The sequence below is a fragment of the Physeter macrocephalus genome, chromosome 1 (assembly GCF_002837175.3).
Source record: "Physeter macrocephalus isolate SW-GA chromosome 1, ASM283717v5, whole genome shotgun sequence".
Classification (NCBI taxonomy): domain Eukaryota; kingdom Metazoa; phylum Chordata; class Mammalia; order Artiodactyla; family Physeteridae; genus Physeter; species Physeter macrocephalus.
In genome coordinates, this window is record NC_041214.2 from 33,542,950 (window position 1) to 33,556,155 (window position 13,206).

The window sequence follows — 13,206 nt, forward strand, 5'->3', positions numbered from 1 at the left end:
ACTGAGCCTGCGCATCGGGAGCCTGTGCTCCGCAACAGGAGAAGCCACAACAGTGAGAGAGGCCCGTGTACCGCAAAAAAAAAAAAAAAAAAAAAAAGTAAATATTAGTTCTAACGTCAATAAGAATACTAAGCTTTCATTTTATTCAATCTGAAGTATGCAAATATACCTCAGTAATGACAACTAAGAATATCTTAAGTATTCCAAGGTGAAAAAGAAATAAAGCAAAAACTCTGTGTGTATATGCATGTATATTTAATGTATAAAGAAAATATTTAGTGGTTTGCAAAAACAGAAATAAAAGATATATTACTTAAAGATAGGACAAAAATTTATTACTGTACTTAAAAGGGTAAAATGACAATTTTATGGTTTTCTGTTTGCCTAAAGGCTAACAGTTTATTTATTGTATTTTTATCTTCTACACAGCAGAAAATACTACTGTACAAATGACCATGATTTACGTTTAAAACAAAATATCAAACTCTTCCCAATCAGAAAGTTCAGCGGGATGATAAAAAAAAGTTCACAGTATGGTGATACAAGTGAGCTGGGCATGGTATAGCATTAGTCAGGATTCAATCAACACACTAGGAAATATCAACAGCATTTCAGCACAGAAGGAAGGAGCACCATGTGTCCAGGGAGATCCCCCCAAGAGCAGCTCCAGTGATGTGGCTGGTAGAGGCGAAAGGCTGCCTAACTGAAGGCCTTCTGCACAGGAGAAATGTGAAGATGTATAGTCAGTCAATAGAGACACCTCTTTTGAAGAATTTGGTTTTAAAGGACAGCAGAGAAATACAGAAGTAACTTGACAGGGGTATAGAATTAAAGGAGGATTTTCATTTTTTCCCCAAGATGAGGAATATTAAAACATATTTTATACTAGTGGAAATGATTTAGCAGAGATTAAAAACTTGATGATGTAAAAGAGAAAAGGAGAAGCTATAGAATCAGTACGTAAGTGGAGTCTTAGGAGCACAGATGTCATCCCAGATGTCATCCATTGATTCATTCACTAACAGATTAAGGACATACACAGATTGCAGGCTGACTGGTAGGTTTGGTGGTAAGAATATTAGGAAGTTCTCCTTTAACTGAGATTTACAGTTCTCCTTTAATCTCAATGAAATAAGAAGTAAGGCCATTTGTGAATGATAGAGAATAAAACATATTTTCACTTGTTATATTAGCTTACTTTATCAATACGATGATTGAAAATAGTTTCTAACAATTTGAATGTTTCTGAAATATATGTAATTACCTACCTGTCTTCCAGACGAGTCACTTCTGCCTGCAGAAGTTCTTCACTAGTGTGGGTAAAATCCAGTCGGGAGAGCCCATTCTCTAAGTCTCCCTGCCCTTGAGAGGCATACCTCCTTTCTGCCTGAGACTCCTCCAGTGACCTATGGGAAGACACAGGAGGACTGTTAAAGGCCTTGTACCTTTGCAAACAAAAACAACACACAGCCAGTTCATATTTCCCAACTCTTTTTGGTAATGAAACTCTTCAGAACTCTTCAGTTTGTTTCCTGATTTACGAAAAAACAAAACAAAACAAAAAACTGGGAGAGTAAAGAGGCAGAGATGATGCTTCTAAAAAAGTCAGCAACAGTCTACTCCTTTCTCAACTGCGATTTGGCCTGTTTTTCAAGGGAAAAAGACAAAATGACAAAAATCACCTTGTTGACACTTGATACCTTGAGTCAAAGAAACTGAAAAGTTATAGACAAAAACAGAAATGTGCACCAGACTTCAATTACAAACTTCAGAGCAACAATTCATACATAGAAACAAAATTAACTTTAGGATTTTTTTAAAGGGCTATCTCAATAGCTGGCTTGTTGATGGTATTGATGATAAGCAGCTACTAAACATGACCTGTTCTACCAAGGAAGGGAGGTCTCCCAGGAGACGTAGACTATAATTCCTTTCACGTTTGCAGTTTTGGCAAGGGTATGGATTGACAAAAGGGTTCCTAACTTTCTAAACATCAGAGTCTCTTGGTTAGGGGACCCAAACTGCAGGCAGAAAAAACTAATCATACAATATTTTCTAAAGATATAAAAATTTAACTCAGAAATTAAAACTGAATAAGAAAACCCATAATATGATCAAACACAAAATTATGAATATGCAATATTAAAAATGGTGCTTAATGCTAAACCACCCCGTGGCTAAGATTAATAATATTTAAGATTAAATATACCTTATGGTCTCTACTGTGTGTTGAGTGTCAGTTGCCTTTAATTTTGCTTGTAGCTTCTCCTTTTGTATTCTTGTCTCACGCATGAAATTTTCTTGAGTCTGAAGAGCTGCCTTCAATTCTCTCTTTTCTTCTTGCAGAACCTGCAAAGATACTCAGAAAAAAAAGCCAGATGTTATTAAATTTTTCTATTTCATGAGAAAAGGTAGCCAGGGAGTCAAACTGTAAGTTATATAACAGGCACCATATTAATAAGGCCTGTTATTAATATCTGATCCTGTTATTAATATCAATATCTACTGGCTACAGAGTAGGGAAGAAACCATAGATTTTGGAACCTAGTTCCAGGTTCATTAGTCCCTCTTAAAACACACATACACACATTTCCTCAGTTACAGTATATTACAATTTAAAAACATACCTCTAACAGTTTTTCAGATTCTCTCAATTTTTCTTCTTTTTGCTGCTGGTCTTGCATAATAGTCATATTGGTTCCAACCAAGTCATTGACCCTCATGGTGAGGCGCTCTATTTCCAACTCATTGACACAGATGGTGTCATTGGCCCGCTCCAGCTTACTACTCAGGTGCTGAATTTCCGACTGGCTGGACAGCTCCACAGACTCTAATTTTTGTTTCCGATTGGCAAGCTGAGCCTAGAAACACACAAATTACCAACTGGTAAAAGTGAAAAGGTAAAAGAATAATCAATGAATATGGAAAACTAAAATGAAACTGAGTTTTACTTCCATAAATACATAGAGTATTAGCTCATTAAAAATATATAATCTGGGCTTCCCTGGTGGCGCAGTGGTTGAGAGTCCGCCTGCCAATGCAGGGGACACGGGTTGGTGCCCCAGTCCGGGAAGATCCCACATACTGCGGAGCGGCTGGGCCCATGAGCCATGGCTGCTGAGCCTGCGCATCTGGAGCCTGTGCTCCACAACGGGAGAGGCCACAACAGTGAGAGGCCCGCATACCGCAGAAAAAAAAAAAAAAAATATATATATATATATATACATATATATATATAATCCATTCATGATAAAAAAAATTTCCATGATAAAAACTAGGAATAGAGGGGAACTTTCTCAATTTGGTAAAGACTATCTATAGAAACCTTACAGCTAACATTATACTTAAAGGGGGGAAACTTGATACTTTCCCACTAAGATCAGGTACAAGGCAAGGATGTCTCCTCACACCACTCCTTTTCAATGTCACACTGATATCCTTGTTAATGCAATAAGGCAAGAAAAGGAAATAAAAGGTATACAGATCAGGAAAGAAGTCATAAAACTGTCTTTGTCCACAGATAACATGATCATCTATGTAGAAAATCTGAAAGAATCAACCAAAAAAACAAAAAATCTCCTGGAGTTAGTAAGCAATTATAGCAAGGTTGCAGCATATAAGGCTAATATATAAAAGTCAGTCACTTTCCTATATGTCAACAATGAACATGTGGAATTTAAATTAAAAACACAATACTATTTATAGTAACACCTAAAGAAATTACTAAGTATAAATCTAACAAAATATGTACAAGATCTATATGAGAAAAACTACAAAACTCTGATGAATGAAATTTAAAAACTAAATAAATGAAGAGATATTCCATGTTCATGGAAAGGAAGAATCAATCCTGTCAAGATGTCAGTTCTTCCCAATATTATCTATGAATTCAACACAATCCCAATCAAAACATCAGCAAGTTATTTTATGAATATCAACAAGCTAAAGTTTATATGCAGAGGCAAAGACTAAGAATAGCCAATACAATGTCAAAAGAGAAGAACAAAGTTGGATGACTGATGTTACCTAACTTCAAGATTTACTTATAAAACTACAGTAATCGAGACAGTGTAGTACTGGCAAAAGAACAGACAAATAGATTAATGGAACAGAATACAGAGCCCAGAAATAGACCTTTATAAATACAGTCAACTGATCTTTGATAAAAGAGCAAAGGTGATACAATGGAGCAAAGATAGTCTCTTCAACAAATGGTGCTGGAATAACTGGACATCCACGTGCAAAAAACTGAATCCACACTCTCCACAAAATTTAACTAAAATGGATCATAGATCTAAATGTAAAATGAAAACTATAAAACTCTTAGAAGATAACATAGGAGACAACATAGATGACTTTGGGTACAGTAGGAGATAGAGGACCTACTGAGGTAGGAGATAGATGGACCCCTGGGCTGGACAGCTGGTGTCTGCAAGTGAAGTAAAATTGAAGCCTTGTTCTCACCCAGCCACTCCAAGGACAAAGCAAGTGGCAGAAGCTGAGCTCTGCTGAAGTAAAAAGATGACCAGTCTTGAGGTCAAGGAAAACTTCCCTGTCTGCATATGTGCAGGAAGGCTCCTTGGGGGTCCAAAAGAGGGGGGGTGCCACCCCATAATAAGTGTGGACATATCCCCACAGGCCTCTGCAGTGGGATCCATCTTAGCAAAAAGTTGCACACACATCTTGGGGAGGGTCCTAGGACCAGTCAGGTGTGAAAAAAGAAACAAGATAACTGGCCAAAGGTAAACAAAGACCTGGAAGAACTGTCCTACATAAGGGATTTAAATCAACTCTTTACCGCACTCCTCCTCATTAGACAGGACACACATACTTTTTCTCTCTGGGTGTGTATTTATGCCTAGCTTCTGACTTACTGCACTCCTCATTCAGGATGACCGCACTCCTCTCCTGGTGTGTATTTCTGCCTTGCTTCCGCCTTAAATAAACTGCTTCTCTGTGTGCTCTCCCACATGATATGCTGTGTCTCTAATAATAAACTTTGTACCTGTTTTTACAGTTTTTGCCTCCTTGAAACATTCTTGTTTTCAATGGGGGTAAGAGCCAGGGCCACAATGCTTCTAGCCTCTAGTCCCTGGTGGTCTAGCAGCTAGGATTCCTGGTTTTCATCCAGACTACCCAGGTTCAATTCCTGGGCAGGAAACTAAGATCTCTCTTCAGGACCGCTCACCGCTATCTCTCCAAGATCAATATCCTTGTAGATACAACACCAAAGACACAATCCCTGAAAGAAATAACTGATAAGCTGAAATTCATTAAAATTGAAAACTTTTACTCTGTGGAGAATGAGAAGACAAGCCAGGTCTGGGAGAAAATATTTGCAAAAGACACACCTGATAAAAGGACTGTTATACAACATATAAAAAGAACTCTTAAAATTCAACAAGAAAACACAAACAACTCCATTAAAAAATAGGCCAAAGACTTGAATACAGATGGCAAATAAATATTATATATGAAAAGATGACCTATATCATATGTCATCAAGGAAATACAAATTAAAACAACAATTACACATCTATTAGAATGGCCAAAATCTGGAACACTGATAATAGTAAATTCTGGCAAGGATAAGGAGCAACAGGAACTCTCTTTCATTGCTGGTGAGAATGCAAAATCTTACAGCCATTTTGGAGGACAGTTTGATGTTTTCTTACAAAACTTAACATATTCTTACCATATAACCCAGCAATTGTGTTTCTTGGCATTTACCCAAAGAAGTTTGAAAATGTATGTCCACACAAAAACCTGAATATGGATGTTTAAAGCAGTTTTATCCATAATTGCCAAAACTTGGAAGCAACCAAGTAGGTGTGGGGAAAAATAAACTGTGGTATATCCAGACAATGGAATATTATTCAATGCTAAAAGAAATAAGCTATCAAGCCATAAAAACACATGAAGGAGTCTTAAACTCATATTACTAAGTGAAAGAAACCAGTCTGAAAAGGCTACATGCTGTATGATTCCAACTATACAAGATTCTGGAAAAGGGAAAACAATAGCGAAAATAAAAAGATCAGTGATTATGGGGAGGGTAGGCAGGGGAGTGATAAACAGGCAGAGCACAGAGGAAATTTATCGCAGTGAAAATAATCTGTATGATATTATAATGATGGATATGTTTGTGGATGGATGGAGAAGAGACGCTGCCTACCTACTGAAAAGACAGCTGCATTATTCTACCTACTTGTGCAGAAGTTTAACTATATCCATGACTCATCATACAGGAAAACTGGATTTATCTCTAATTTAAAACATAGGAAAAAGGAACTATAGTGCATTATTTTATTTCTTACAGAAGTGCAGAAATTAAAATTTTTTTAAAAGTCACTAAACCACTTAAATTTCCAGGTCAAATTTTCCTCTCTCCCCACCCCAAAACATGTTTCATGTAGTTAACTATTGTGTTTTAACATTCTTTTCATGAAAATCACACACATTCCAATGATTCAAATTGACCACAAAAATGTTTACCTGTGGGAGGAAAGGAGTGGGGAGAAGAGAATTGTAGAATTTTGTTCCTTCAGGAAAAAGGTGCATGGAGGGGAGGAAGGATTTGTTCTGCCATCAACTTTTGGACACTCCCTGAGCTAAAAGACTCAACTAAATATAGTGCATCTCAAAGTTTCCTTCTATGCTTTACCTACTGAGTTACATACCAATAAGACCACTTTAGCAACTGTCTCATGGACCTGCAGTACACAGTTCCTGTAACTTGGATGATTTTTTAGGCTATGTATCCCAGCTATACTGGTTTTTAGCTCCCAACTTTCTAGTTTTTACAAATTTTAATCCAGCATCCTGAAAGGTACTTCATCTTCACACTGAAGACAGACATAAATCATTTGTGTAAGTAAAACTTCCCTTATTCTAAATATTTTTAAAAGGTAAAGCACACAATTTTATTTTAGAAATTTAAGTGGAAATGTCTCTGGGAAATCTATCTGCTCTGGATTTAAGGATTTTATTGTGAATAGTACAGTGCCAAAATCCTATATTGTGGGCACATAAAGTAGACGCTCAACAATGCCCATAAGCCAGAAAGAGGGTGGGAGAAGAAAGGCAAAGAGGCAAATAAATAGTCTTTATATAAATTACAGATCCAAGAGTCCAGCACAAAGATTCAAAAAAATTTTTTTACCAGATTCCTGCAATAGTGTGAAAAAAGAACATCAAATAGGTTTAAATGCACAAGAGTAACTGCCAGGATGCAACTGTCTCCAAACTTTTAAAATACAATATAAACTACCCACCCCCAACAAGGGGAAAACTTACATAGAATTCTGTACAGAATAAATAACTGAAGACATTGGATGAGGATGATAAGAAAGAGCCCAGCGTGCTGAACCTCCCCAATCCTACTTTAAACTGCAGAGCAGCCCTGGGGCTTGACAGAACATAGCTAGAAAACCACTGCTCAACTGGATGCTCTGGATGGAAAAACAATACATAACTGCAAAACACTAGCATTGCCTTTTTAACAGTTAACAGCTACTTAACATCATTCAGTTCAGATCTGTGACCTTAAAGTAAACTGGTATTGAAGTTATAGTTTAACTAAGCTATAGTTTAACCAGCTGGCCAAGATTTCATACTTAAAAACTAAACAACTAGTTTTATGGCATCAAGAACATAGCTTTCTTTTTTTTTTTAAACATCTTTATTGGAGTATAATTGCTTTACAATAGTGTATTCGTTTTTGCTGTATAATAAAGTGAATCTGCTACACGTATACATATAACCACATATCCCCTCCCTCTTGCATCTCCCTCCCACCCTCCCTATCCCACCCTCTAAGTGGTCTCAAAGCACCGAGCTGATCTCCCTGTGCTATGCGGCTGCTTCCCACTAGCTATCTATTTTACATTTGTAGTGTATATGTCAATGCCACTCTCTCACTGCGTCCCAGCTTACCCTTCCCCCTCCCCGTGTAAAGTAAATCCTCTATGTCTGTGTCTTTAATCCTGACCTGCCCCTATGTTCTTCAGAACCTTTTTTTTTTTTTTAGATTCCATATATATGTGTTAGCATTTCTCTTTCTGACTTACTTCAGTCTGTGTGACAGACTCTAGGTCCAACCACCTCACTACAAATAACTCAATTTTGTTTCTTTTTATGGCTGAGTAATATTCCATGGTATATATGTGCCACATCTTCTTTATCCATTCATCTGTTGATGGACACTGAGGATGCTTCCATGTCCTGGCTACTGTAAATAGTGCTGCAATGAACATTGTGGTACATGACTCTTTTTGAATTATGGTTTTTCAGGTTATCTGCCCAGTAGTTGGATTGCTGGGTCATACAGTAGTTCTATTTTTAGTTTCTTAAGGAACCTCCATACTGTTCTCCATAGTGGCTGTATCAATTTACATTCCCACCAACAGTGCAAGAGGGTTCCCTTTTCTCCAGCATTTATTGTTTGTATACTTTTTGATGATGGCCATTCTGACCGGTGTGACATGATACCTTGTGGTTAGGATTTGCATTTCTCTAATGATTAGTGATGTTGAGCATCCTTTCATGTGTTTGTGGGCAATCTGTGTGCTGTGCAAAAGCTTTTAGGTTTCATTAGGTCCCATTTGTTTATTTTTGTTATTTCCATTTCTCTAGGAGGTGGGTCAGAAAGGATCTTGCTGTGATTTATGTCATAGGGTGTTCTGCCTACGTTTTCCTCTAAGAGTTTGATGGTGCCTGGCCTTACGTTTAGGTCTTTAGTCCATTTTGAGTTTATTTTTGTGTACGGTGTTAGGTAGTGTTCTAATTTCATTCTTTTACATGTAGCTGTCCAGTTTTCCCAGCACCACTTATTGAAGAGGCTGTCTTTTCTCCATTGTATATTCTTGCTTCCTTTATCAAAGATAAGGTGACCACACGTGAGTGGGTTTATCTCTGGGCTTTCTCTCCTGTTCCATTGATATATATTTCTGTTTTTGTGCCAGTACCATACTGTCTTGATTACTGCAGCTTTGTAGTATAGTCTGAAGTCCGGGAGCCTGATTCCTCCAGCTCCGTTTTTCTCTCTCAAGATTGCTTTGGCTATTCAGGGTCTTTAGTGTTTCCATGCAAATTGTGAAATTTTTTGTTCTAGAAGAACATAACTTTATTTTTTTCTTTATGTTTTTTAACTGAAGTATAGTTGACATACAATATTATGTTAGTTTCAGGCATACAACATAGTGATTCTACACATATACATTACATATTGATCTCCATGATAAGTCTAGTAGCCATCTATCACTATACAAAGTTATTACAATATTATAGACTATATTCCCTATGCTGCACATTTCATCCCCATGACTTAATTACTTTATAACCGGAAGTCTGTACCTCTTAATTCCCTTAGCCTATTTTGCCCAACTCCCCCCCGCAACCCCGTGGCAACTACAGTTGTTCTCTGTATGAGTCTGTCTCTGTTTTGTTTCATCATTTAGATTCCACATGTAATGAGGTCATATGCAATTTGTCTTTCTCTGTCTTATTTCACTTAGAGTAGTACTCTCTAGGTTCATCCATGTTGTTGCAAATGGTAAAAATTTCATTCTTTTTCATGACTAATATTCCACTGTATACATATACCACATCTTGTTTAACCATTCATCTATCAGTGGAAACTTAGGTTGCTTCTATATCTTGGCTACTGTGAATAATGCTGCAATAAATAGAGGGGTGCATATATCTTTTTGATTTTTGCGGGGTGGGGGGGAATGTCCAGAAGTGTAATTGCTAGATCATATGGTAGTTCTAGTTTTAATTTTTGAGGAATCTCCATGCTGTTCTGCGTAGTGGCTGCACCAATTTACATTCCCACCAACAGTGCTTGAGGGTTCCCCTTTCTCCACATCCTCACCACCACTTGTTATTTGTTACCTTTTTGATAACAGCCAGTCTGACAGGTGTGAGGTGGTATCTCAGTGTGGTTTTAATTTCCATTTCCCTGATGATTAGTGATGCTGAGAATCTTTTCTCATGTCTGTTGGCCATCTGTATGTCTTCTCTGGAAAAATGTCTATTCAGGTCCTCTGCCAATTTTTTACTCAGGTTGTTTTTTGATGTTGAGCTGTTTAAGTTCTTTGTATATTTTGGATATTAACTTCTTATCAAATAAATCATTTGCAAATATGTTCTCCCATTCAGTAGTCTACCTTTTCATTTTGTTGATAGTTTCCTTTGCTCTTCAAAGACTTTTTAGTGTGATATAGTCCCACTTGTTTATCTTTGCTGTTGTTTTCCTTGCCTGAGGACACAGATCCAAAAGAATATTGCTAAGAACGATGCCAAAGAACATATTGCCTATGTTTTCTTCCAGGAATTTTATGCTTTCAGGTCTCACATTTAAGTCTTTAATCCAATTTGAGTTTATTTTTGTACAGGGTATAAGAAAGTGATCCAGTTTCTTTCTTTTGCCTATAGATGTATAGTTCTCTCAACACCATTTACTGACGAGACTGTCTTTTCCCCATTGTATATTCTTGGCTCCCTTGTCATAAATTAATTGACCATATAAGCGTGGGTTTATTTCTGGACTCTCTATTCTGGCGCATTGATCTATGTGTCTGTTTTTGTGTCAATACCATATAGTTTTGATTACTATAGACTTATAGTATAGTTTGAAATCAGGGAATATGATACCTCCAGCTTTATTCTTCTTTCTTAAGATTGCTTTAGCTATTTGGGGTTTGGTTTTGTGTGTGTGTGGTTCTATACAAACTTTAGATTTATCTGTTCCAATTCTGTGAAAAATGTCATTGGAATTTTGTTAGGGACTGCACTGAATGTGTAGACTGCTTTAGGTAGTATGGCCATTCTAACAATATTTATTCTTCTAATCCATGAGCATGGTACATCTTTCCATTTATTTGTGCCATCTTCATCTTCAATTTCTTTCATAAACATCTTAATAGTTTTCAAAGTATACGTGTTTCACCTTTTTGGTTAAACTTACTCCTAGGTATTTTATACTTTTTGATGCAGTTGTAAATGGGACTGAAGTCTTAATTTATCTTTCTGATAGTTCATCATTAGTATACAAAAAAGCAACAGATTTCTGTATATTGATTTTGTAGCCTCCAACTTTACTGGATTAATTAGTTTTAATAGTGTTTTTTGGTGGAGGATTTACTTTTCTATATTTAGTAACATACTATCTGCAAATAGTGACAGTTACTTCTTCCTTTCCAATTTGGATGCCTTTCATCTCTTTTCCTTGTCTGACTGCAATGCCTAGGACTTCTAATATCATGTTGAATAAAAGTGGTGAGAATGGGCATCCTTGTCTTGTTCCTGATCTTAGAAGAAAAGCTTTCAGCTTTTCACAGCTGAGTATTACGCTAGCTGTGGGTTTGTCATATATGGCCTTTATTATATTGAGATATGTTCCCTCTACACCTTTCTTGAGAGTTCTTATCATAAATGAATGTTGAATTTTGTCAAATGATTTTCCTGCATCTATTGAGACAAACATATGATTTTTTAACATTTTTAAATGTGGTGTATAATACTAATTGATTGGCAGATATTGACCCATCCTTTTATCCCTGGAATAAGTTCCACTTAATCATAGTAATATGATCCTTTTATTGTATTATTGAATTCGGATCAATAATATTTAGTTGAGGACTTTTGCATGTATGTTCATCAGGGATATTGGCCTATAATTTTCTGTTTGTTGCATCCCCATCTGGTTTTTTTATCAGTGTAATGCTGGCCTTGCAGAATGAGTATGGAAGTGTAGGAAGACTTTCTCTTCAATTTTTTGGGAACAGTTTGAGAAGGACAGGTATTAACTCTTCTTTAAATGTTCGGTAGAATTCACTTGTGAAGCTGTGGTCCTAGACTTTTTTTTTTTTTTAAGTTTTTTGATTACTGATTCAGTTTCATTACTAGTGATTAGTCTGTTCAGAATTGCTATTTCTTCCTGATTCACCCTTAGAAAATTGAAATCTTCTAGGAATGTATCCATTTCTCCTAGGTTTTCCAAACTGTTGGCATAAAGTTGTTCATAGCAGTCTCTTATGATCCTTTGTATTTCTGTGGTGTCTGTTGTAACCTCTTTTGTTTCTGATTTTATTTATTTGGGCCCTTTCTTCTTTTCTTGATAAGTCTGGCTAAAGGTCTATCAAGTTGGTTATCTTCTCACAGAACCTTCTCTTAGTATCATTTGTTAATCTTTTCTATTGTCATTTTAGTCTCTATTTCACTTATTTCTGCTCTGATCTTTATCATTCCCTTCTTTCTACTAATTTTGGGCTATATTTGTTCTTCTTTATCTAGTACTATAGGTGCAAGGTTATATTGTTTATTTGAGATTTTCCTTGTCTCATGAGGTAGGCCTGTATCGTGATGAATTTCCCTTTTAGAACTACTTTTCCTGTGTCCCACAGATTTTGGAATGCTGTGTTTACATTTTCATTTCTCTCAAGGTATTTTTAAAATTTCCTCTTTCATTTCTTCATTGACCTACTGGTTGTCCAAAAGCATGTTCTTTAGCCACCACGTTTGTGGTTTTTTCCACTTTTCTTCTTGTGCTTGGTTTCTAGTTTCATACCATTGTGGTATTAAAATGATGCTTGATATAACTTCAATTTTCTTAAAGTTACTGAGACTTGTTTTGTGACCTAACATGTGATCTACTCTGGAGAATGTTCCATATAGACTTAAAAAGAATCTGCATTCTGCTGCTTTGGGGTGAAATATTCTTTATATATTTATTAAGTTCATCTGGTCTAATGTATCATTTAAGGCCAATGGTGTGTCACTGATTTTCTGTATGGATGACATATCTATTCATGTAAATGAGGTGTTACAGACCCCTACTATTACTGCATTACTGTCAATATCTCCCTTTATGTCTGCTTTATGTATTTAGGTGCTCATATGTTTGGTGCATATTTACAGGTATTACATCCTCTTGATGAATTGATTCCTTTATCATTATGTAATAACCTTCTTTGTCTCTTGTTACAGTCTTTGTTTTAAAGTCTATTCTGAAATTGATAAACCATTAGCCAGGCTCATCAAGAAAAAGAGGGACAGGACTCAAATCAATAAAATTAGAAATAAAAAAGAAGAAGCTACAACAGATACCGCAGAAATACAAAGCATCCTAAGAGACTACTATAAGAAACTCTATGCCAATAAAATGGACAACCTGGAAGAAATGGACAAATTCTTAGAAAGGTA

General features: G+C 36.3%; 1 protein-coding gene across 12 annotated transcripts in view; it reads right to left on the reverse strand.

Annotated features, from left to right (window-relative positions):
• The window catches only part of CEP63 (centrosomal protein 63), an 81,237-nt gene that overhangs the window by 12,087 nt on the left and 55,944 nt on the right, over positions 1-13,206 (reverse strand). For all 12 annotated transcript variants that reach the window (XR_003679681.2, XM_028489558.2, XM_024131853.3 and 9 more), the window contains 3 exons: positions 2,628-2,861; positions 2,210-2,349; positions 1,269-1,406 (listed from right to left, as the gene is read on the reverse strand). Coding sequence is in view for 11 of the 12 variants with exons in the window: in XM_028489558.2 (XP_028345359.1) it covers positions 1,269-1,406; positions 2,210-2,349; positions 2,628-2,861 (512 nt within the window). In the remaining variant the exon portion in view is untranslated. The remainder of the gene's footprint in view (positions 1-1,268; positions 1,407-2,209; positions 2,350-2,627; positions 2,862-13,206) is intronic.